Source organism: Phyllosticta capitalensis (assembly GCF_038381095.1).
Source record: "Phyllosticta capitalensis strain CBS 128856 chromosome Unknown BKA78scaffold_6, whole genome shotgun sequence".
NCBI classification, from domain to species: domain Eukaryota; kingdom Fungi; phylum Ascomycota; class Dothideomycetes; order Botryosphaeriales; family Phyllostictaceae; genus Phyllosticta; species Phyllosticta capitalensis.
This window is the reverse complement of record NW_027117444.1, coordinates 2,334,243-2,357,456: the sequence shown is the minus strand read 5'-3', so window position 1 is coordinate 2,357,456 and position 23,214 is coordinate 2,334,243. Positions and strand designations below refer to the sequence as shown.

The following is a 23,214-nucleotide window of genomic DNA, read 5'->3' as shown; positions in this document are numbered from 1 at the left end:
GAAAACATCTTGCTAGGGTGGCTGGCTATACTGCTCTACTGACGTACCGTACCTGTCCTCTTTTTAATTCTTCTTGATACACACTTCAACTAGTCAGGGGGGGTTAGATGGCGGGGGAAAAACAAACTCAAAATCGCTAATTGGAATATGAAAAAGCATAACTAAATCTGTGCCTATCCTATATATTGCAGCTAAGATAGTGTATATATATAGCTAGGCAGCAGGTACACATAGGCTTCCTTCTGTTTCTTACACTACAGATTACTTTAGGGAGGGAGTGTTAGGATAGGGTAACCCTAACCCTAACTCCTCTACATTTCTTTAGCAGCATTATTATGATTGTAATTATAAGTCTAACCTATAGCTATCTCTCTATCGTATCTTCTAGTCTAGAAATTAGGGTGTAGAAGAACAAGAGGAGGAAATAAAGGCACATCAACAGTCGAAAAAAGCAGGCCGACCATTATACTGGCTGGCGTGATTTTCCTTGCTACGATGAGATGGAAACGCGGATGCTTTCTTTTCTCTCTACCATCTTGGCCCCGCTATGATTAGGTCTGCAGGTGTTAGTAGCAGTAGTAGCAGCAGCATTGGAAGGAAAGCGAGAGCATGAGGAAAGAAGCTTCTAATAGGGATTGAGTATATATATGGAAAGGGGAGGGGAGGTGCTCGTCTTGACGGGCGAAATGTAAAAGCGCGCATCGTATTGTGATGTATTGCATCGCAAAGAGCCAAGGTGAGGATAAGCTGGAGCGCCTGCCTGCCTGTCACTTTAATGACACGGCTGATGTGGTGGTGTTGCTATTCGTATGTAGGAAGCTGTAGGAGACGGGTCGGTCGCCGTGTGGTGTTTCTTTCGACTTGAGAGTGGGCCAAGTAGCGGAGCGTAGCGGATGGAGACTGGCATGGTGGAGACAAGACCCGGAGGCATGAACGTGGAAGCCACGCCACCTCAGCATCGCGACGACGCACGCACGCAATCCATGGCTGTTTGGGAAGCCGTGTTGCCATGCTGCCGTGTTGCTGGGCAATCTGGCTGACCGGTAGGTATGTAGCAATGAGGCGCTGCTGTGCTGCTGTAAGGCTGAATGGGCGAACAGGTTGGCTGGCTGTCTGGCACTACCGTCTATCTATGTATGCAGGCAGGCAGGCAAGCACGCATCGATGGCCAGATAGATGGGTGGGTGTGGAAGTGAGGCGAGGCGTTCGTGCGCTGTGCTGCGTCACCGTCACATCCTGTCCGCCTCAATCTTGAACTCTAAACTTCGACCACACGTGGTGGACAATATCTTCTTGTGGAATACTGGGCGTACGTGTCGTGGACGGAGCAGCATTGCTTGCTCGCCTTGTATTCCCTTGTCTTCTCATTCAATCTTCTTGACTGATGATGGCTGTCTCCCTTTTTGTTTTCCTGCTGCTGCTCTTTTCATCTGCTTCGACATCTTGGGCTTCCGCGACCATGTCTGGTTCTGCGCCGTGGTCTGCTCGAATCGTGATGCGAGGTAGCAGGCAGCACGACGGTCGAGATGGATGCCTTTGGAGTCGTCTGCTGCGGTTGGAGCTTGCGCAGACGAAGGTGAATAGGCATGAATGCCGGAGCGTGTGGTGGAAAAGCAGGAGAAGCAGGATCGACCTGAAGCACCTTCAAGTACCTATCAGATCCAATGACCACCGGCCGGGTTGACGCGAAGGTAGAGGAGTTCGACGAACGACGCGACATTGTTGTTGAGTCGACAGACACATCACACCGAGGACGATAAAAGACGGGACCCATATTTTTGGATGGAGCACTGTTTAGCCAGCCACTCAGCTAGCCAGCCGGCCGGCCGGCCAGCAGCGAAATGTTATACATGCTAAAAAGGGGGCGAGAGAGATGGACACAGAGGGCTTTGTCCAAAGTACGGTACCATGTCTGAGCAGACTGAAGTGTCAGCACAGAACAGTGATGATGAAGAAGAAGGAGAGCTAGCTGGCGGAGCAGATGGACAGAGGACAGATAGACAGACCGACAGACAGCGCACACGTACATACGCACACATACATACATTGAACTACACGAGTTCTTCACGAAGCAGCTAGCGCTAGGGCTGCGCTGGTTGCCCGCCTCCGCTGCACCGCACTGTACTATACAGCGCTGCAAGGCCCTCTTTAGTAAGGTAGTCGTCGACCGCGGGCAGGCAGGCAGGCAAGGTAGGTAGTCGTCTCTCCGCCTGGTTTCGCCGAGCGCGTGTGCGAGCGCTAGCTAGCTATGTACCTACCACGCGGGCTGAAAATAAAGTGGCAGTCCCGCTTATGTACTCAATGTTCCCCCCTAGCCTTTTTTCCTTTAACTCCCACGCAAATTTTAGGAATTAAAAAAGGTATATAGGAGTTTAGGATCAAGGACTCGAATCTACTTTTTCACCTAAAAATCTATGTTGTGTGGTGGTTGAAATTAAGTGTAGGTTCACTAAGAGAGCTGCCACTTTTTTATCAGCCCGCGTGCCTACCCATCCACATCTAGCTACGTAGTTTGGCAGCAGCGGGGAGGACAGAATAGGATAGGATAGGACGGGTCAGGGGAGGGATAGGATAGGACAGGGCAAGGCAAGGCAGGGCAAGGCAGGGCGGGTTGCTGCAGTCGCAAAGTTTAAATCTTCCGGCACATGCAGCACTCTCCCTCATACCTGTTTTCTGCTCTGTCGACGAACGGCGGCATTACTGGCTGCATTATTGAGCGTAGCCAATAGAGGACCAAGGAAGAACAACTATTGAGGCGATTCCGCCCACCCCTCCTCCCCTCTGTTGCCAAGCCCCATGGCTCCATGCGAAGAGCTGCTGTGTGCAATGCGTAGGCAGCGGCTTCTTCGTGGAATATGCGGCCAGCGGAGAGAAACGTGGATGTTTGCAGGGCGGAGAAGTGGCATCTGTGTAAATACGAGGAGGGCAGACTGATGGTAGCCGTTGCGATGGATGATGGGCCGACGAGAGCTCGGCTGCAGGCAGGCAGGCAGGTAGGCAATTTCAACTTGACCTGACGATTTCTCAACGCGCCCCCATCCATCAAGAAAGAGGATGAGTTGTCCCCCAGTGGTACGACGGTGGTTGTAGCGCAGTAGTGAGTGAGCGCAGCCTGACGCCTCCGCGTCCGCCGCCCCCAGAAATAAGGCGACAGGAGCAAGCAAGCGGCGAAAGAGAAGCAGGTATTTGGCCGAGGTGCTGACCGGCCATTTCGCTTCCAATGGATGGAGTACAATGTCCAATCGTTTGAACAACGAACCTGCCCTCCTGGTGCGGTCCGGCGGATATGCGAGTCGGCGTCAGGCTTGCATGGCTTCGTCGTTGATTGTTGGTCGGTCACGGCCAGACGACTTGGGAGCGAGCAGCCTGCTGAGGTGGCCTTGCATTGAGTTTGGACAGCGTCTTTTGTTGTACCAGACCATGGATCAAAGCGGACATGGACGATCAACTACTGTGCGGTCTGTCTCGTCCGGAGGATGGCCATGGACAGAATGATGGCGTGGCCGCGACTGCGAGTCATGGCTCGTCGTCGTCTGCTTCGACGATCCGTGAGGCTGGACGACGCTCCTTTGTGACATGTAGACTGGATCTTGTCGAGACGTGAAGCGAGATCCTGGAGGCAATCCGGCTTTCGTTCCTCTTGTTGCAGTGCTGCGGTGCGCGCGCGCGCTGAGAGCCGTACGACAGCGTTCCGTCCGTCAGTCAGTCAGCATGGGGGGTTGGGCGGGAAGGATATCCATGGAGACGTCTCTGTGCCCATGAACCCAGTCTGCCGCCAGGCCAGGGCGGGCGTGTCCGTACGTCTTTTCAGAAAGGAACAGAGAGATCCAACTTCAAATAATGTCTAGACGCCTTCGACTGCAGCGCACCCCAGCCGAGAATTACTCGCAGCCTGCGCGCGCACCGATTCGCAGAGCCAACGAGCAGCGACGGGCAAACACAAAGACCGTGGCATCAATCGTGCAGAGGCAGACGCAGGATCGTCGGAGGCGATGGGTCGATGAGATGGGCTGGCTGAGGTGGAGAGAGGAAGACTGAGTGTACAACGAGAGCGAGCGGGCCGGCGCGGTGGAGATTGGCGGTGGCGATTGGCGACATGGCTGTGGAGCGTGGAGCGAGGCCGGGCGGGTTGCCAGCACAGCGTCCGTAGTAGTCGACCAGCCAGTGGGTGAGTGATACAGGTGGAGCCCAGTAGCTGAGGTGCGTGGTGGTGCCCGACATGGAGCTGCCTGCCTGGGCGTTGGGCCGTCGACGAGGCGAAAGCAGTGAGGCGAGAGAGCCCAAACCTCAGGTGGGATGCCGCGAGCGATGCGATGCCATGCTATGCACCTCTCAGGCCATTCAGGAATCATCATCTGCATCATGGTCGTCGTCCGTATAAAATGTCTGTGGCCCTGATTGGGGTCGTCGTCCAGTCGTCGTCGTCCCTCTACCCTCAAGACTATACGCGAACAACATGCCCGGAATGACCACCACCACTACCACGTCCACTGCCCTAAACAACTACTTTGTCCCCGGCTATGGCATCTCGCGCGCCGTCATCCAGAGCGAGATCCGCTACCACTGCGGACCCGACGCCATCGTCCGACCCTTTACCCACCAAGTGAGAGACCACATCAATTATTGCTCAACTTGCTGCATGATGCTCCATCCTCCTGCCCAGCTAACACTACCCGCCTGTCCAGGGCCGCGATGGATTCCTCGTCACCACCAGCGGTCCTTCATTGACAAAAGTATTCGTCCCAGCAAATCCGGTTCCCAAAGCCTCCCCCTAACCCATCTCTACCAGGCCCAGATCGAAGACATCAAAATCGCATCCAAAGAGTACGAGGAACGCCATGCCCAACGGACCAGCGAGGACGAGGGGGAGCCGTTTGTCAACAAGCCCATCCCCGTCAGTCCGCGCGGCCGCAAGCCGGACATGGTGGAGAAATAACAAAAGCGTCGACGACGTCGTCGTTGATCTTGGGTTAGCGAGGAGTTATCAACTGCGGGTTCGCTGTTTTTGGCTGTTGGTCAGTCCAACTGCCAAACGCAGGAGTGTGGTCTTCTTGTTTCGAGCCTCATTTTCACACGTCATGATATCCCTACTCTGTTCTTTGATAGATCAAATTGTCTCCAGCTCAATGCTACAACAACAACCTGCTGTGCCATTATCTACGTTGCTGTTCTGTATGTACCAACAACTCCAATGACTACATCAGTCAGCTTTCTCCTGGATCTCGACACGCTTCCCAGCCGACGACGGCCAAGCGCCAAAGAACTCGTCCCGCGCCCTCAGATACGCCTCCGCATCTCGGAGCGTCTCGTCCAAGCGCAGCAGGTTGGCCAGCGCCGCCGCCGTGCGCACCGCACCACTTTCAGATTGATCAGACGGAGAGGACTCTGGCTCCTGTGATGGTGGTCCACTCGTCGAAGAGCCAGGACGCGGAGGCTGCGGCCGTGGCATGTACTCGTTCAAAGGCTGCGAGAGCGACGGTATCCGGGTCGACGGGGACGGCTTCGATGCTGGCGCTGGCCATGGCGAGTCCGACTGCCCGCGGGACGGGTGCGGTGTGGTGGGGTGTGAGTACGGCGTCGGCGTGCCGCTGGGGATTGCGTCTGTGGTGTCGGAGCGCGCCATGTTGTTCGTCGAGGTGGAAAGAGGCGTGTAAAAAGTTGATTTGAGAGCAGCGACCATATAAATTGTCGAGACTAAAGGCTCAGGATTCCAGAAGCACTCTGAACCAGTCTCATGTTCTTTGTCTGAGTCCCTGCAGATGGCGGAGACAAAGGCCTCGCACGCGTGAGCCGAGACACGAGGTTCGATGATCGGAACAAAGAGACGACTGAGCGCTTTTGACTTGTCGTCTACTCATCTGCTTCGTTGTCCTTCGAGACGTCTTTGGGATTCAGTCCCTTGCGGGCCAGATACCGGGAATTGATGACCTCTACGGGTTCCATGCGCTCCTTCTTCATGACAGGCACATATTTTCCGACCAGCCTGGCCCCATCGCTGCCGTCGTACACCCTGTCGCTCCTGTGACATGTCAGTAATAGGACATGGTCCATCAAATGCTCAACTCACCTCGTCAGCTTCGCAGGGGCCTCATCTAGACTCTCTGCCGGGGGCTGAGGCCCCTGAGAAGCAATGAGATCCAAAAGGCTCCCGGCGAGCACCTCGTCGATCCGTCGACTGTGCCAGACCTGCCAGAGGTCTTCAATGACGCCCTTCTTGCCAAATTTTTCGCCGAGGCCCGACGCGTTTTTGCTCCCGTTCGGAGTCGCTATCCTGTCGTCGCCGACGTAGATCCAATTCAGGCTGTCAGGCCTGCTCTCCTCCGCGTGATCCGACTCCTTCCCTTCCTCTAGATTCGGGAACAAGCAGTCCCAGAGCACAAGAGGCGCGTCGGCCGCCATCTCGTACTTGGGCTTGGTAGGGTTCGTCTCCACGTCCAGAAGCTCCTTGACTATCGTTGGTTTCTCGAGGCCTTGGCCGACGAGGAAAAGCACGGCAATCAAATGTCGGACCTGGTGCCAGAGAAACGCGGATCCATGGACGTTGAAGACAAAGACCCCAGGCCCATTTGCGTCAACAGAATCGTTTGAAAGTCCCGTAACTTCTTCGCGCTCGTCGTCGCTCAGGCCTGATGGTTGGAGAGCGGGACTGTTTGTGTACTTGGCAAGACCAGAGCCCGGAGTCCACTTCTCAATTGACGCGTGGAATATGCGGCGAGTGAAGTTTGTGATCTGTTTTGCAGGATCAACCTTGCACAAGTTCCTGAAGTCGTGCGAGCCAACCAGATAACTGGCCGCCTCCTTCATGGCTTCAATGTCCAACCATCCTTCACGCATTTTGCGCCCATTGGAGCCGTCAAAGACACCGGCGGATCCAAACATGGGACCGAACGCGGGATTGGTGAAGAAGTACTTGTAGCGCCGCTCTTTGCAGTTGAATCGTGCGGAGAAGTTGGCGCCTGGGTTGGGACACCACGCGAGGACGCGAATATCCGGGGGAAGCACGCTGTTCAGCATGCGCGTGTACGGGAGCTCATCGCGGATATCGTCGAAGGAAGGTTCTTCCTCTTCGACGCCCTCCCCAGCTGTATCCACCCCTTGTCCATCTTCAACATTGGGTTGTTTCGGCTTTGGCTTGGGCTGGCTACTCCTCACCCTAATGGCAATTACCTGTCCAAACGCCGACACGCCTCTATCCGTCCTGCCGCACTTTGAGTAGTCGCAGCCATCCCAATTGACGTCACCATCACTCACTCCCTCTTTGGGTGTCGGAAATATCAGCCTAGTCTTCTTCAAGGCCTTCCACATTTCCTCCTCAATGGTCGGCAACGGCTTGGCCGAGTTCGCATGGTGTTCAAAGCCGTAGTAGTTTCCGCCCAAGTAAGCGAACTTGATCGCAATCAGGCGGGTGGAATATCTGGAGGGGTCAAACGGCTTCGGCGGAGGCTTCGGTTTCTTCTGGAGGACCTGAGGATTCAGAGGCGCGACAGAGGGAGCCGTGGCAGCCGCCGCGGCGACAACGTTTGGCGAATCGGCGGCGCTGTACGTTGCATTCTTCTGCGCAAGCTTTTGCTCCAGCTCCGAGACCCGAGCCAGGCGCTGCTCAATCTCGTCTCGGCGCGAGAGGAATTCTTGGTCGGTCCAGGATTTCGTCTCCATGGCTTGAAGGGCTTCGCTTTTGCGGACTTCGTCGGCGATGCGGGATTTCGTTGCGGCTATGATGCGCCTTTTGCGATTGCTGAAGGTTTTGACCGAGCGATGCTGGGTGGGACCAGAGAATGAGTGGACGAGGCGCGGTAGAACGCGCTTCATGCTCAACGAGGGTCAAGTTGGTCAAGAAAAAAGTGTCGAGAATGCGATGACGCGACGGAAACACTTCGGGTGGCGCAGTTCCGGCAGCCACACTGCCTATGTGGCTGTGCTTGAACGTTTTAATTGAGGGAGGATATGAGGGTGCATACTGGATTATATATTTATGGAGAACAATTATTCTTGCCTTGATCACAAAGCCTGTCAAAGATGAAGCTTTAGCAGAAATCCCCTGTCGGTCTCTTGCGCACCTGTAGCAGCTTGACATGGGAGTTATGGATGTGCTACATGCATCGAGTGAAACCAGCAATCACTTCCATCCGACTGCTACGCGTTCCAATATCCATACTGTTCATCTCACTCCTACTTTGACTCGCTGACCATCCTACCCCTGGGCGAAGTAGCAACAGGCTATCCCAAGCCACTGATAACTGTTCGGGACGCCTTTCGGCGTTCGACGATTACCATGATGAAGCACGGAGTTGAGGAATGCCACCGAAAGCTGACTGATTCCATGAATGGCTCGAAAGTCTGTCCTGCACTTGCAGTCGGTCAAAGCTGAAATCCCGGTACAGAGACCTTCAGGAAGAGAATCTCAAGGCCATGCTCCTTGTCAGGATTCGATGGGGATCGAGCTTTGCGGTTTGCGCTTTGGGGCGATTTGTGGAACTTCGTCCGGATTGAGGCGACCGCGCCAGGCTCCGGTTGGAAAACATTCATCAGATGCTCCCACGAAGCTCATGATTTTGGCTCATAAAGACAAGCTTTGGCGCCCCGCCACACCTCCTCGAGAATTACTCTGGAAGGCAGCAGCTTTGGGAAGACAACGACGGCATCTTCCTCTCCTTCGACGACAAAGGTCAGGTAGAATTTCACCTCGAAGCCTTTGAATGCCTCATGGATAAAAATGTCTTGAATGGAGGCTGTAGGGATGAAGCGAGTCGTAGCAGTGGAGAGGTATGTCGGCGATGACGAGGACGTTTGGATCCCCAGACCACTCAGGACAAGCAAGGACTCCTCTGGGTACCGTTAGCCTGCTACCACAGGTGCAATACTGCAACGTACCGGTGTAGCCTCTTCTCACGACAGCCCACAGCCCCAACACACCAAACGCAACAAGCAGCCTCACGTCTACGGCTTTTACCGCACTCCTCAAGCCCCATCCAACCCTACTTTCCCACAGTAATTGTTCGAGGCCGTCCTCCAGCGGAAGGGGATAGCACATGCGGCCTTTGGCCCAGAGTAGACTCAAAATGAACACGCCGAGGCATGTTCTCAGCAGGTACCAGAAATACAGCTGGAGCTTCTGCGACAGCGTGATGGCCGGCGGGCGCGTCATGACGGTGAAGGCGACGGTTGTGGACGTGGGACGCGCAACGTGCAGAGCGGGCGGCGTGGTGCGCGTGAAGAGGCGCATCAGACGGAGGACGGGGCTGTAGAGGATGCCCAGCATGTCGGTGGGATGGTCCATGGTTGACGATTGGGCTGGGGGTGCAAGGCTGGAAGACCAGAGGCCATGCGCTCAAATATTGTGCGCCACAAATCCATGCGCAAACTGCATAGCAAGTTGCGTTGGAGATGTAGAAGGCAGAGTCGAGCCGCGAGTTGCGAGGAGCTGGCGACGCGAAGGGTCAGCCCTATCGGCACATTCCCGGCGCGCTAGCAGATCCCTGTCCCTTCGGACGACGCCATCCTGGTCCCAGCTTCTTCCGCCCAAACCAACCCAAACCTGATACTGACAACTGACAACGCGCCGTCAACAAGCTACAGCTCCTGCCACAAACCCACAACCGGCCATAACCCTCCTCAAACTCGATCGCCATGCCATCAGACTCTCCGCCTCCCGACGCACGCCGCAACCGATCCCGCAGCGGCTCGCGCTCACCACCGCGTCGAGAGCGCCCGCGCAAAACAGGCGGCGGCGGCGGAGGAGGTTTCCGCTGGAAAGAAAAGCCATCCCGTGCCGTCTTTGAAGAGGAGCGCGAGCGTGAAGCCGGCAGCGACCGTCTGCAGCGCGGCTACCGTTCCAACCGCTCGCCGCCGCGGCGCGACGACCGCGACCGCGACCGCTACGACGCACGAGACAGACGAGACAGAGACAGAGGCGACGGCGAGTTGCGGCGGCGCTCGAGGAGCCCGCGCGGTGGTGACAGGGACAGGAGGGATAGGGATGGCGAGAGAGACCGCTACAGGCCGCGGGAGCGCAGTCCCGGGCACCGCGAACGGCGACGCGAGGACCGGCGCGAGCGCGAGAAGGACGAGGCGCTCGACGTGGCGTCAAAGTTTGGGATGGCGAGTGCGCCAGACAGACCGGCGGGAGCGGGCGGCAAGAAGGAGAAGAAGAAGGTGGAGCAGAAGATTGCCCCTACGACGGAGCCCATGATCATCGTCACCGTGAATGATCGGCTGGGTACCAAGGCGCAGATACCCTGCCTGGCGAGTGATCCCATCAGTAAGCCAATAGACTCCCTATTTATTGAAGAGGTTTACTAACAAGCGTTGCAGAGTTGTTCAAAGCACAAGTCGCGGCCAGAATCGGCCGTCAGCCGCATGAAATCATGCTGAAGAGGCAGGGCGAGAGGCCGTTCAAGGATCAGCTATCACTCGAAGACTATGGTGTGAGCAATGGTGTCCAGTTGGACCTGGAACTTGACACTGGCGATTGAGCAAAAATTTCCTCACGTTCGATTGGCATGATGCTGAGATTACAATCAAGCTTGATACCCCGAACAGACGACTATGGATGGGGAACATGAAGAAGGCTCAAAAAGGTCGAGGCAGAATTCGAGAGAACATTGAGTCGCAAGCATTGCAAGACGATTCAATGCTCGACACGTCCAAAGTCATACCAAGCTCGCCCGTTGGGATTCAAGTAGAGCTCCGAGTAGTTTTGAAGTCGTGACAAGAAACGTATATTTACACCAAGCCCAAACGCCCTGAAAAGCATGCTACAGGATATTCAAGAAGACCGCCTGCACTCCACGCCAACCAGCTTTCGAGAACTAGAAGACACTTATGTAGTTTCCAATCCTCTCCTTCTGGTTCTGCGCGATGCACTCGGATATCCAAGTGATGTTGCGGATTTCCTGTACAAAGGTCAGTCATTCGTGGTTCCAATCCGGGTTTATGTGAGCTTACCTGCTCCTTGAGCTTCACCCAGGCGTACACCACCGAGTGTGTGAATTGCCTGGTAAAGGCCAGCTTCGAAATTTGCATCTCCTTTTCGTAAAACATGTCCTCCAAACTCCTGCCCTCGCCACCGCTGCCACCCGCCATGTTCCCAATACCGGATCCACCGCCGAGACCCGTCTGGTCGAAGAAGTTCTTGTAGTCCGAGATGCCCTCGACTGCGATTCTAACGCCCTCGACGTCATCGGCGCGAGACAGCATTAGAGAACCCTCGGGGTACAGCCGTCCAAAGCTGGGGTACAGCTTCTTCCTCTCCCCCTTGGACAAGTCGGTGCCAAACGAGTTGAGGGTGATGTTGATGGCTCTCCTGTCGGCCTCAAACTCCAGGACTTCGGTCATGACCTCGGCGGTAGGGCTACCCGCCATCTCAGAATCCGTGTTGACCCAGTTGTGAAAGTCCTCCAAGTAGTTCTTGTAGAGAGTGTTGCGGACAATCTCAATGTTCAACTCGTCGAGGTCTTGGTGGCTGAGCGAGCCCTTGAAGTACGGCGCCAAGGGCGTTTCGATAAGGACCGAGTTGTACAGCTCCTCGATGTTGGTGGCGACGCACAGCACGGGCATCGTCTCGAACCAGCCGAGGGGATGACATCTCTCGAGAAGCTCCCTGGTGTCGCGCTCGTGCAGGGTGCCGGTAATGAGCAGGGCCACGTTATCGATCATGTATCCGTAGGTCAGGTATTCCATGAATTTGGCGAGCGAGCCAGTGGCGTTGGATTGCAGGTAGCGGAACTCGGACACCAGCTTCTCGGTAGCTTTGTTGGCCAGGGCGGAGGTCGACGGGTTGGGAGGGAGCGCGGAGAGGAAGTCGCCGTAGGCGGGAGAGAGCTGGAGCTTCACATCTGGGGGTTGTTAGCCGTATCCCGAGCCATGATGAATGGATGCGCCTACCATCGATGGTCTCGCACTGCGTCAGGTTTCCGTAGTTCTGGCCCGTCAGAAGGGCATTGCGGTAACCGCGCACGATGCCCTCGATGTAGCTGTCATGCAATCAGCAAAGAGGCCCCAGAGCTTGCGTCAAGGAGTGAATTACCCGTTCTGAACATTGTAGAAGAGACCCTCCATTTTTGCTGATCGAGTGGCAGGGAATCGCGTTCGACGACAACGGCCAGTTGGAGTGTCGTCAGCATCGGGCATGACCGCGGGCAGCTCAAGCTCCGGGGGATTAAAGTTCTGCCGACTCCGCGCAAGGGTCTTGGCCGCGTTGTCCAGCACTCCACAACTCCATTCCACTTGCTGCTTACAACTCGACTTGGGTGTTTTTACTGGGTCTGGGCCGATGCTTTCGCGGAGGGCCAATTGCTAACGATGAAGTCATGGCCCTTCTTCTCCTCGCGCGCTGAGCGCAAGTTCCCCTTCGAAAAGCTCTCATATCCATCGATTGCTTCTCTCACTCTTTATGACACTATGCCTCCAAACCTTCCAAGACGTCAAGTGTCCGAGAACGAAGCGCAGCCATTGATCCTCCCAGCAATTTGACGGAACTTTTTACACCGAAAAGGTCGCAACCAAGTCTCAAAGAGGTCAAGGCAAGCATAACATAAAGCTTATATCAAGCCTCTGAGATTCGGCCCGGCCCAAAGAAGACTCGGTTTTGCAACCCCACGCCGGGCGAGAGTCAACATAAGCTTCTCGCAAAGCCTTGTCGCTTTCGCTTTCAAGTCAGTCCATCTCAAGTGACGCGGCGCAGCAAATGCCTCCATCAAAATGGAGACGCGACACGGCAAAAGTGCGGCCATTCGACACCACTGAGCTCTGGCTCCAAACGGCCCGTGCCAGCCCCGCAACAGAGAGTGGGGTGGAAGTTGGGGTGCGGAGTAGGTAATGGAAATGGTGGTTCACTGGACTTTTCTTCTGGATGTAAGGCCCTGTGTGCGTCTGGCGTGGTGTCTGCTACAAAGTTTCTGATGCGTTTTGATGCTCTCCCTGATTCAGTTGAGCAGATGCGAATCCACCTGATCAGCAAGATCCCCCATTGCCTACCGTCATGCTGTGTGGTCTTCGAGTTGTGGTCCGGGTCGGATATCAGGCCGACCGGCAGCGGCTCAGGAACCGGCTTGAATCGTCACGCGGATATTACCGCTTGGCTCTCCGCCTGTGCCCCGGCACGGTGTTGCTGATCCGAGCCGGTGATGTACTTCGACAGCTTCTACGCGGTTGACTACCGGGTCAGTCTTTGAAAGACTCAAACACCTCTTCCGCTGCAAAGGTACTCGGACTTGTTTGCAGATTCATCTCAAACTTCCGCCATGAGGACCGCAACGCACAGGATCCTTGGATGCGTTGAAAACGAGATGACCTCGCCATGGCCAGGAGGTCATGCAGGTACTTCGGTCCTTTTCCCATCGTGGTAGTCCAGGGCGCTCAAGACGAGATGTGGATTGTGGAATGAGCTGCTGCCAAGAAGGCATCGGGATTACATCGCAAAGGATTACTCCGGCAGACAACTCCAGTGTTTAAAAAGGCTGCCCAATGCCTTGTGCGAATTCTGAGGAGTGGCGCCGTTTGACTGCATCATGAGGTCCGTTTCGCTTTGTTTGGCCTCTATCCTGGCTGCTGGTGCTCCAGCATATGCCCACAACTACACATGGTTGAACCACCCTTCAGAGCTTCCCTACTACGGGCAAAGTCCACCAGTCTACCCTACCCCTCAGACCAACGGTAGCTCTTCTCCCAAATGGGCCGCCGCCTACGCCAAAGCTCGTGACATTCTCGCGCAGTTGGAACTCGAGGAGAAGGTAATGCTACTTGTACCATTCTTTGGCATTCATTCATGTTGACATGTCTATCAGGTCAACATTACTCGTGGCTACACTGGACAATGCGTTGGCAACACTGGCGCCGTTACACGCCTTGGTATTGAGCCAATCTGCTTTGCTGACGCTCCTGATGGCATTCGCGGCAGCGACTTTGTCTCTGCCTTTCCATCTCAGTCCCACTTGGCCGCAACTTGGGACAAGGACTTGTTCCTAGCATATGGAAAAGCAATTGGAAAGGAGTACCACGACAAGGGTTAGAATCTATGATGGCTCCCCACACTCATCTCTGACATGATTGCAGGCATCAATGTCGCCCTCGGTCCTGTTGCTGGGCCCCTTGGCCGTATCGCCAGAGCTGGCCGCAATTGGGAAGGTCTGAGCTCGGACCCGTATCTCGCAGGAGCGGGCATGTATCACGTCACCGATGGCATGCAAAGCAGTGGAGTGATTGCGACGGCCAAGGTATTTATCGACATCTCCAAGATAGCGAGCGTCCAACTGACCAAGTTGATAGCACTTCCTCCTCAACGAGCAAGAATTCCGCCGCAGACCCAACCAGACCTATGACCCCATTGGAGAAGCCATATCGTCAAATGTGGACGATAGGACGATCCACGAGCTGTATGCTTGGCCCTTTTACGACGCGTTGAAGGCTGGTGCTGCCTGCGTCATGTGCTCCTACCAGAGGGCCAACAACTCGTATGCTTGCCAGAACTCGAAGCTCCTCAACGGCATCCTCAAGACCGAGATGCACTTCGAGGGCTTCATTGTGAGCGACTGGGAGGCCCAGCACACTGGCATCGCTTCTGCCAATGCTGGCCTCGACGTGGTCATGCCTGACGGCGGATACTGGGGCGCGAATCTGACCCAGGCAGTCAACAACGGCTCCGTCGCCATCGACCGCCTGGATGACATGGTCACCCGCACGCTTGCTGCCTACTACTACCTTGAACAAGAAGATTATCCCGAGGTCGGTGTCTACTCCGACACGGTCGAGCACCCCATTGTCAACGTCCAAGGAGACCACAAGAAGATCATCCGCGAAATCGGTGCCGCGGGCACCGTTCTCGTCAAGAATGTCGACAACACTCTGCCCCTGAAGAGCCCTCAGTTTGTCAGCATCTACGGCTACGACGCCGACATCATGGCGCAGCCCTGGGAGAATGTCGCCAGATACGGCGGTGGCTACGAGGTCAACCACCTGTGGAACACTTTCAACGGAACACTGATTACGGGAGGAGGCAGCGGCGGCAACATCCCGCCGTACGTCATCTCTCCGTTCAAGGCCATCCAGGACCGCGTGATTGAAGACGGCGGCATAGTGCGGTGGAACTTTTGGTCCGAGAACCCGCACGTCTCGGCCACGTCCCAGGTCTGCCTCGTCTTCATCAACGCCTACGCGTCCGAGTCGTTCGACCGCCCGTCGCTGGTTGACACCTTCTCCGACAACCTCGTCAACAACGTGGCGACCAACTGCTCCAACACGGTCGTCGTGGTCCACAGCGCCGGCGTGCGCCTCGTCGACGCCTGGATCGACAACCCCAACGTCACGGCCGTCGTCTTCGCCGGCACGCCCGGCCAGGAATCCGGCCACTCGCTCGTCGACCTGCTCTACGGCGACGTGACTCCTTCCGGCAAGCTGCACTACACGGTCGCCAAGCAGGAGGCCGACTACGGCAGCCTGCTCAACCCCACCATCTCGGACGACTGGTTCCCGCAGTCCGACTTTGACGAGGGCCTCTACATCGACTACCGCGCCTTTGACAGCAAGCTTAACGTCACCCCGCGCTTTGAGTTCGGCTTTGGTCTCAGCTACACCACCTTCTCGTACGCAGACCTGAACGTCGAGGCCCTCGCCGACGCCTCCAACTCCAGCAGCCTCGCCGCCTTCCCCGACACCTCCATCGCCCTCGTCCAGGGCGGCCACCCTCAGCTCTGGGACACGCTTTGGAACGTCACGGCCACAGTCACCAACAACGGCACCACGGGCGCATCCGGCGCCGAGGTGGCCCAGCTCTACATCAGCATCCCGACGGCGCCGCTGCGCCAGCTGCGCGGATTCGACAAGGTGGGGCCCCTGGCGCCGGGCGAGTCAGCCACGGCCGTCTTCGAGCTGCGCCGCCGCGACCTCAGCGTTTGGAACGTCGTCGCGCAGGAATGGGAGCTGCAGAAGGGCTCGTACAAGCTGTGGGTCGGCGCCAGTAGCCGCGATCTGAGGCTCGAGGGCGAGATTGTCGTCAGCTGAGAGGGTTGAGTGTGCTTTCTGGCGGCGATGCCCAGTCCTGCTGGGTGGAATCGGGGATGTGAAAATAATGGCGGGGAGGAGTGGATTGTTACGAGGGTAATGATGAGTTACTACGATAAGCAAGACAATCAACGAAAAGCAATTGTTCGACTGGCGTCCTTGTCTGTCCGCCTAGCTGTGGATGCTCCTCGTCCCCGCCTTTGAACCTACATCCAATGGGAGTTAGTAACTCCCGTTCCGTACTGGCCAGACAGGATGACTGCTTTCGACGCCCTGGCTCGTCCCCAATATTAACAGGCCTAAGATCAACAAGATATGTTTACAGATGTCTACTGATTGTTCCAGTCGGGGCTGCTAGGAGTAGTATTACATCTGGTCCTCGGACTAAACCAACCTGATCGTCTCAAGAATCACTTCGTCCTCCGGAATCTCGCCCTCCATGTACCCGGGAATAAAAGCCGGACCGACAACCACCCATAACTGACTGCCTTCTTCATCTTCACCCTGTTCCCTCAGCACCATCGGCACCCCTACACCCGCTATCAACGCAATTTGATCATTTTGGGTGACCTGGGCCGGGCCAGCTCCTACGTATCCCTCTCTAGTGGTAAAGACGGTGCGTCCAATCGACAAATATCGATTGATGAAGTAAACCATGTAAGACACGGCGTACGAACCATATCCATCATCTTCAACATGTCTGCGGAACGCCTCGTGCTGTTCCTTGTCTTCTGAAAACGAAGTGAAGATGTGCAAATTGGCTGAGCTCATGATGCGATATGCTGTGTCGAACCCTCTCTTTTGTGCAGGTGTAGGCGGCCATGCAACTGTGCCGTACAGTACGCGAAGGACTGTTTCAGGAACGCTGTTATAAAGCGTAGTGCTGTTGCAGCGCGTGAAGTGGATCCAGTGAGCGAATCTATAGAGGGCGTCCCAAAGATTGTCTTCATCGGCGCTTTCGAAGGTGTCCTCCTCGTTTTGATCGCTTAAGGAAGTGTACTCGCCAGAGCTCAAAAGCACCGTATCTTGCAGAGAGCCTGATACCTTGAGTACTTTTCCTTCAACTGTTGCCGCCGGCGTCCATCCGAAAGTGGCGTTCATGTCGGTTGGGCGATAGAGCCGGTCGGGGTCGTAGAATATATTGTCTTTCGTCTTGTCCCAATTCGGCACCCATGAGGGTGCATCATCGTCAAACTTTTGCGTGATACTAGCATCGACGACCAAATTGACCAACCTTGACTGCCAGCGAATCAAGCTTGTCAGCAGCTCCCAGTAAATATGGCCCAGAGACTTGTCGTAATTTGGCTCTGGAAGATTTACGTTCAGGCGACCAAGTACACCAAAGACGGCGAAAGAGCGATCCTTGGGATCCGTTGCGTCGCGGTTCCGTATCGCTTCAATTATACTACTCAGGCAGACAGTCTCTGAGTCCAGTGAGTCTTGGGGTAAAGCAATACCCAGACGAATGCTCCGTGCTGCGATTGTATGTTCGCTGAAATCGTTTATTTCCCAGACCAGGATCCAGGTGTGCATTGGCACACCGAAAACCATCCAAAAGAATACTTGGGCCCCCAGATTGGTTGGTTTAATTCCCAGCACGTACCCCACGTTGATCACGGATACCAGAAGCACAATATGATGTAGGATGAGTAAAGTGATTCTCACCCACATCTTCCCAAGAACTTGGCGAAAGGCTTCCTCCTGGTATGCTCGACCGCTTGTCCCCTTTGGCAATTTCTTATAGGCGCACTTCTTAAAGTCATTCCAATGTGTGGGTCGATTGATGTTCATCCAAACCGTCGTGAGGTCTTTCATCTTCGCCCCGTGTGGACTTGGCCACAATGGAAGTCCAAATGAATCGAATGAAGGCGTTGTGATGCCGGCGGAGCGTCTCCCATTGCTATCGACTGGTTGGTAGATCTGCTCGATGCCACCCATCAATTTGCTGCCATTGATGGAATGGTCACCGTATAGAAAAATGAGATTCGTTGATAGCAGAAATTCCTGGAATGTCCAGACTCCTTTGAACCATGCTTGGCCGAACAAGTCATCAATCTCAAGGGGATTGTAGCCTAGAGAGAGTCCCAAACGCTTCCGAAGCTTTGCTGGTGCAACAATTCGTCAGTAAGATGGAGGCCAATGAAGATGGGAGTTCTCACTTATCAGTAAATCTAGAGAATAGTGTTTCCAGGCGTCAAATTGCACTTTCCCATACAATGAGACCCACCGAATGGGCCGAAAATAAGCAGACATGAAAATCGCTCGGGCAAACGCCCATGCAAGCTTCAGTTTTCCTCGCTTAGACCTAAAGGCCCATACGACTTCATCAACTAGACAACGTTTGCTGTTCTCAATCAACCAGCGCATCGCGTTGTCTGATTCGACGGAACCTGATCCAAGCCACACATATGTGCATTCCGCCCAAGTGTATATCTCTTCCATTAGCGGTATTTGCTTCTTCTTCTCTTCCTCGTCATCTTGATTCATGCAAATGGCATCTACCCAGATCATGGTGGCGCCGAAATGCTTGCGGATCGATGTCAATGCGGCGTGGCAGTTTGGCGTGATCTTTAATCGATAGCCATCATTGAGTAAAATATTGAATTCGCTTTCGTTGGACGAAAAGTCCCCCCAGACGTAGGAAAGGGCTGTGAAGCGCGGACTATCGGCGAGTGAGACGACACTGAGGTGGCCCTCAAGTGGCGCGTCGTTGATCCGACCGAACACGGAATTTCTGGGTGCTGCTTTGAGTTCCAAGAGCCGGATTGCCCGACTTGGTCCCAAGGGTAGACTTTGGTAGAGCTCTGCCGGATTGGGAGCCTGGACTGGAGCGGGGTCGTGGTGTTGAGTGGTCGAATTCGCGTCAAGAAGCGCCTCCGTGCTTTCCTCTCCCGTTCGATGAACATGGCCGAAATCGACTATTAGGTCACCATCACTAATGTGCGTAGGTCTTTCCGGGATGATCTTGCCAAAGAAGGGCGAGCGAAGGTATCGTGCCATTTTGTATCACAGGCTGAAGAACGCTGAATTTGGTCGGCTTGATGTCAAGGAACCCGCCAGAATGCGGGTTGCACTTCATGTGTTAAGGCTGAGAGACGAGGAAAAAGAAGGGGATAAGAAGTTCAGGTGTCATACAGTGGCTGGGGGTGGCTTTGATAGTATCAGGCTGCAAGGTGTGTATGTAAGCCACTTGGCATGACTGTGCTTATTAGAATATCTCATTGCGGTGCAGCTGTTTTTAGTGACTATCTACCCCTCCAACTACTCTCCTGTATTTCTCTTCGCACGGGCTTACCACGACTCTCATGAGCTTCTACTGCGTCCACTTTGGTTGCTCGTACCACTGTTTTCCATTTCAAAGCTGTGTAGGTGCCAAAATTAGAAGCAAAATCCTGCTTACTCGGATGTAGACATGAACCCACAGGAGGCGCAAAAGGTGCAGATAGCCAAGGACTGGGAATCTGCCCCTTGCAACAATTTCAGCAACGCTCGATTCCGAGCAAATGGAATTGGCGCATTCAGCCTTTCAGATGTGTTGGTCAACTTTTCAGCCTCAAGACTGATCTTCTCCTCCCTCGTTTTGAATCTGGGAGCTCTCGACTCTTCGCCGACGCGGCATGATGCTCACGGCGAATGATACCCCCACATGGCACCTTCCACTCGCACCTGCATGCCAGCAAACACATGTTTGTAACTCCCACAAGCACCGCCTCCAGCAGCATGAACTCCCCAGAGCTTCTTCGACAATCTGTCCGACTCACCAGAAGGAGATACGAGCACTTACACAAACCATACTTTCCATCTGCCACATATATCTCAAGCCCAGTCCCCACCACCACCGCCATCACCTCCACACCCCCTGGACCCCCTGACATCCTTAATCCTTAAACAACTCGCGCCCAACAACCAACCAACTGATATAGTTCACCTACTAATCTCTACACATTGGACACTTACTGCTTCCCCATCCCTCTCCTTCTCCTCATTTCACTCTTTCTCTATGACCATCTCTGCGTCTAACTCTATATCGCGCTTTAGGGGTTAGTGATGAGAAAGAGGACTACCACATCGACACTTCTTTACCGCTTTACCACCACCACTACTACTACCACCGAGGGTGGAAAGGAGAGGCTGTTGATGCAAAATAAAATGCTGATTTCGTCTCTTCTACGATCATGCTGCGGCCCGCTTCTATTCTAAAGGGTCCCGTCGCTTGCTCTGTCTGTTTGCCGCGTTTGTATGGGCTGGGCTAATCCTACGGGCCTGTTTTCCTGGCTGCTTGGTATCCACCCTGACTCACTCACTCACTTCCTTCCTTCCTTCTCCCCTTTAACCAACACCAAACAAATCCACCCCTACCTCTCCCCCTCCTCACCCCCACCAAACTCACCCACCCACCACTCCGCCCAGCTCCTCGCCCCAACCCTCCTCTCCACGCCCCTCTCCAAGCCCGCCCTCAACCACCCCGTCAACCTGCCTTCCCCTCCCTCTCCTCCCGCTGCCAACTTCAACCTCCTCCCTACCTCCCCCAACGCCCTCCTACCACGCTGCTCCATCCCCGCAAACGCGACCGCGTCGCCCGCGCGAATCATCTCACGGCGGCGAATCGCATTGCCCTGCGCCACGGCGTCGAACGGCGAGCGGCCGGTGAGGAGGATCAGGAAGGTTATGCCCAGCGCGTAGACGTCGGAGTGAGGGGTGGGCACGGGGGGTGGGCTGGCGGTGCGGCAGAGTTCGGGCGCGAGGAAGTCCCAGGTGCCGGCGGCGATGGGGGAGGGTGTGGGGAGGGCGGGCGGTGACGATGTTGTTGACGTTGATGGAGTGCTGTCGACGGGGCCGGCGGCTTGCGTGGGCGAGAGGGGCGGCGTCGTGTCAGTGTCGCCGGAGGACGGAGCCGAGACGGGCGCGTCGGGGCGCAGCGAGAGGGCCGCCGAGAAGTCGGTGTACAGCGGCGTAAAGGAGACGTGCCGCAGCGCCTTTTCCGGCGACGAGACATCGCCATTCAGCGCGTCGGCCGTCGAGCGGAGCAGCGAGGGCGCCGCCAGCGACGCACCCACGGCAAACGAGGCGGCCGACTGCAAGCGGCGCTGGAGCATTGCGGCGGCGACGGCGGGGCGCGAGGGGCGGAGGAGGATGTTGGAGGGCTTGATGTCGGCGTGGACGACGCCGGCCTCGTGGTGCAGCCAGTCGAGGCCCTGCAGCAGGTGGGTGACCAGCGACGGCAACACTTGGGCAACGAGGGTGGAGCGCGAGGGCTCCTGCAGGGTGGCGAGGTCCTCGTTGATGAAGTCGTCCAGCGTCAGGGGGAGGGCGTCCATGATGAGGCTGCCGGTCTGCGGGTCCAGGCCGTGGAAGGGGACGAAGTAGTCGGGCTTCTTGGGCTGCGGCCGCCAGCTAAAGATGCGTGAGAGGATGTGGGCTTCGGCGCGGATCACTGTCTGCGCCGTCTTGTTGGTTGGAGCCTTGATGGCCCAGACCTTGCCCGTCTTGACCGAGTTGAGGGATGCAAAACCCGGTTGTTGTTGATGTGGTTGTGGTGGTGGTCCTCCAGCGGCTCCGGCCGATTGCCTGCTGGGAGGAGACACGGTCAGCTTGGAGAAACCCTGCGCAGATCTTCCTACTGGTGTCGCAGGGGGAGTGTCTGCAGCAGCTGCCCGCGTTGATATTGACCTGCGGTCTTCAGAAGGAATGGCGAGGTGCACAGAGCTCCACGCGCCGATACCGAGAGGAGCATCATTGGTGAGGGTGTAGCCAGTCGAATTCTCCCAGACGCCATCGGCGCTGACGCGAATAGCCATGGTGGCCGTTTTTGGGTTGCTGTCTCGAGATGTGCTGGATGATGTGCTGCTGGAAAGCGGTAACAATGGCTGGGATAATGTTGTTTGCACCACCGGAGACGTCAATGGGCTGTGGAGGCTTCTCTGGGGAACTTCGGCCGCCTGGTTGGATCTTGGAACAGTCGGTGGAGTGGCCGGCGGGGTCATGGTGCTGGAGCCATGGCCAGAAAAGGAAGGAACCATGGTGGAGGAGATGTGCCTGCCCGAACAGGCAGTATATGCAGCAGGCGCAGGCGCGAGCCAGAGACCAAGAGAGTCGACCAGTCGATACCTTTAAATAATGTACCTAGGCGCGCGAGGGGAAATTTGGAGCAAAACGTGCGGCGGCCAGTGATTGGGCGCGTGGGAACCACGAGGTTGGACGGCCGAACGACAGGTTCCTTAAAGGCGATGATGGACGCAGCAAAGGCAGGACGTCAGAGGAGCCATGACTACGAAGAGACCGTTGGAGCGCGGACACCGGACAAGCTGGCAGCAGATCTTTGCACCAGGCCGGCCGGCCGAAATAAGCTTTTGGTCGAATCGCGATGCGCTGATCCTGCGAGATGGTGGTGGTGGTCGAGTAAGAGTACTACCGGTAGGGCCGGCGCGGTATGATGGCCGCAACGTTCGGCACGCGCCGAAGGCGATTTTTGCGTGAGATGGGAGCTCTGGAGAGCCGATCGGCCGCCGCAAGATGTGAGACGGCGCAGAGAGTAAAAGTTGCCCCCCGCAGTATCCGTGGGCGGCGAGCACTAGAGGAGCAAGGACAAAGATGGGCAAATCAGCCAAGGGTGGGCGTGGACGAAAGCATATATAGCGGTACACACACAAACACACACACACAAAAAAAAATCGGATGTGACGATCTTTGATAGTACAAGGAACAGCGCGGCGGGCGCGAAAAATTCGGGAAATAATCAAAAGGGAAATGAGAAAAAACAAGATTATAATAAAGTCAAAAGGAACGTGCTCTACGCTCGACGAGGGAGCAAGCCAGCAGAGAACAAAAAAAGGGAAAAGAAAAAAAGAGTTAGTGTCTAGCGTGGCAGCTGATGAGTGATGAGCTAAAAGGCACAAGGATACTTTTTGTCTTTTTTGGCGGCGAGGAGGGAATCGACACGTTGAGCCGTCAGCTGACGAGAGAAGATGGTTGTTGACGTATGTAGAGAGCCCACGATGATCCCCTTGAAAGAGTGGACAGATAGCCCAGGCCGATCGAAGCAAGGTGGTGCCGCCGTTGAGGTGGTGGTAGTTGAGGACGCGGGCGCGTAGATAAAGGCCGCGTCGACGTGGTCCAACCTTGGACACATGCTCTGCACGTGTGTCGATGGTAGGTGACCTTGTCGAAGTCAGTCGGACGTCCTCTGATGCTTCCTTGCTTTCATCCAATGTCTGTTAA

At 55.6% G+C, this 23,214-nt stretch overlaps 9 protein-coding genes across 9 annotated transcripts; 3 read left to right on the top strand and 6 right to left on the bottom strand.

The window, feature by feature from the left end:
- Positions 1-4,456: 4,456 nt before the first annotated feature.
- BKA78DRAFT_353976 (uncharacterized protein) lies at positions 4,457-4,936 on the top strand (the record flags this gene model as incomplete). Its single annotated transcript, XM_066891646.1, has 3 exons — positions 4,457-4,603; positions 4,686-4,733; positions 4,790-4,936. 3 exons carry the CDS (start codon positions 4,457-4,459, stop codon positions 4,934-4,936), a joined length of 342 nt encoding a protein of 113 aa, XP_066743828.1.
- BKA78DRAFT_157595 (uncharacterized protein) lies at positions 4,811-5,872 on the bottom strand. The gene has a single exon (XM_066883047.1). It carries the CDS (start codon positions 5,678-5,680, stop codon positions 5,201-5,203), a length of 480 nt encoding a protein of 159 aa, XP_066743827.1. The 5' UTR covers positions 5,681-5,872; the 3' UTR covers positions 4,811-5,200.
- On the bottom strand, positions 5,851-7,656 carry BKA78DRAFT_332150 (pseudouridine synthase; the record flags this gene model as incomplete). Its single annotated transcript, XM_066889952.1, has 2 exons — positions 5,851-6,019; positions 6,068-7,656. The coding sequence occupies 2 exons, from the start codon at positions 7,654-7,656 to the stop codon at positions 5,851-5,853; spliced, it is 1,758 nt and encodes a 585-aa protein (XP_066743826.1).
- A 653-nt stretch (positions 7,657-8,309) lies between these two features.
- On the bottom strand, positions 8,310-9,406 carry BKA78DRAFT_157516 (phosphatidylinositol N-acetylglucosaminyltransferase). The gene is made up of 2 exons (XM_066883045.1): positions 8,872-9,406; positions 8,310-8,825 (listed from the first exon to the last, which is right to left on the bottom strand). Exons 1-2 carry the CDS (start codon positions 9,275-9,277, stop codon positions 8,545-8,547), a joined length of 687 nt encoding a protein of 228 aa, XP_066743825.1. The 5' UTR covers positions 9,278-9,406; the 3' UTR covers positions 8,310-8,544.
- Positions 9,407-9,443: 37 nt separating this feature from the next.
- BKA78DRAFT_157501 (ubiquitin-related domain-containing protein) lies at positions 9,444-10,597 on the top strand. The gene is made up of 2 exons (XM_066883044.1): positions 9,444-10,258; positions 10,312-10,597. Exons 1-2 carry the CDS (start codon positions 9,628-9,630, stop codon positions 10,470-10,472), a joined length of 792 nt encoding a protein of 263 aa, XP_066743824.1. The 5' UTR covers positions 9,444-9,627; the 3' UTR covers positions 10,473-10,597.
- A 211-nt stretch (positions 10,598-10,808) lies between these two features.
- On the bottom strand, positions 10,809-12,057 carry BKA78DRAFT_332149 (V0 complex, c/d subunit of ATPase; the record flags this gene model as incomplete). The annotated part of the gene is made up of 4 exons (XM_066889951.1): positions 10,809-10,892; positions 10,945-11,834; positions 11,884-11,972; positions 12,026-12,057. 4 exons carry the CDS (start codon positions 12,055-12,057, stop codon positions 10,809-10,811), a joined length of 1,095 nt encoding a protein of 364 aa, XP_066743823.1.
- A 1,451-nt stretch (positions 12,058-13,508) lies between these two features.
- On the top strand, positions 13,509-15,996 carry BKA78DRAFT_252896 (beta-glucosidase-like protein; the record flags this gene model as incomplete). Its single annotated transcript, XM_066884771.1, has 4 exons — positions 13,509-13,730; positions 13,785-14,004; positions 14,053-14,213; positions 14,266-15,996. The coding sequence occupies 4 exons, from the start codon at positions 13,509-13,511 to the stop codon at positions 15,994-15,996; spliced, it is 2,334 nt and encodes a 777-aa protein (XP_066743822.1).
- A 384-nt stretch (positions 15,997-16,380) lies between these two features.
- On the bottom strand, positions 16,381-18,996 carry BKA78DRAFT_296783 (heterokaryon incompatibility protein-domain-containing protein; the record flags this gene model as incomplete). Its single annotated transcript, XM_066886663.1, has 2 exons — positions 16,381-18,101; positions 18,156-18,996. 2 exons carry the CDS (start codon positions 18,994-18,996, stop codon positions 16,381-16,383), a joined length of 2,562 nt encoding a protein of 853 aa, XP_066743821.1.
- Positions 18,997-20,018: 1,022 nt separating this feature from the next.
- On the bottom strand, positions 20,019-21,794 carry BKA78DRAFT_353968 (kinase-like domain-containing protein; the record flags this gene model as incomplete). The annotated part of the gene is made up of 2 exons (XM_066891645.1): positions 20,019-20,028; positions 20,563-21,794. 2 exons carry the CDS (start codon positions 21,792-21,794, stop codon positions 20,019-20,021), a joined length of 1,242 nt encoding a protein of 413 aa, XP_066743820.1.
- Between the last annotated feature and the right edge of the window lie 1,420 nt (positions 21,795-23,214).

Coding starts and splice junctions, on each gene's coding strand:
- BKA78DRAFT_157595 (XM_066883047.1), bottom strand. CDS start 5,680: ATGGTCGCTGCTCTCAAATCAACTTTTTACACGCCTCTTTCCACCTCG.
- BKA78DRAFT_157516 (XM_066883045.1), bottom strand. CDS start 9,277: ATGGACCATCCCACCGACATGCTGGGCATCCTCTACAGCCCCGTCCTC. Junction 8,826..8,871: donor CGTGAGAAGAGGCTACACCG/GTACGTTGCAGT, acceptor AACGGTACCCAG/AGGAGTCCTTGCTTGTCCTG.
- BKA78DRAFT_157501 (XM_066883044.1), top strand. CDS start 9,628: ATGCCATCAGACTCTCCGCCTCCCGACGCACGCCGCAACCGATCCCGC. Junction 10,259..10,311: donor CCTGGCGAGTGATCCCATCA/GTAAGCCAATAG, acceptor CAAGCGTTGCAG/AGTTGTTCAAAGCACAAGTC.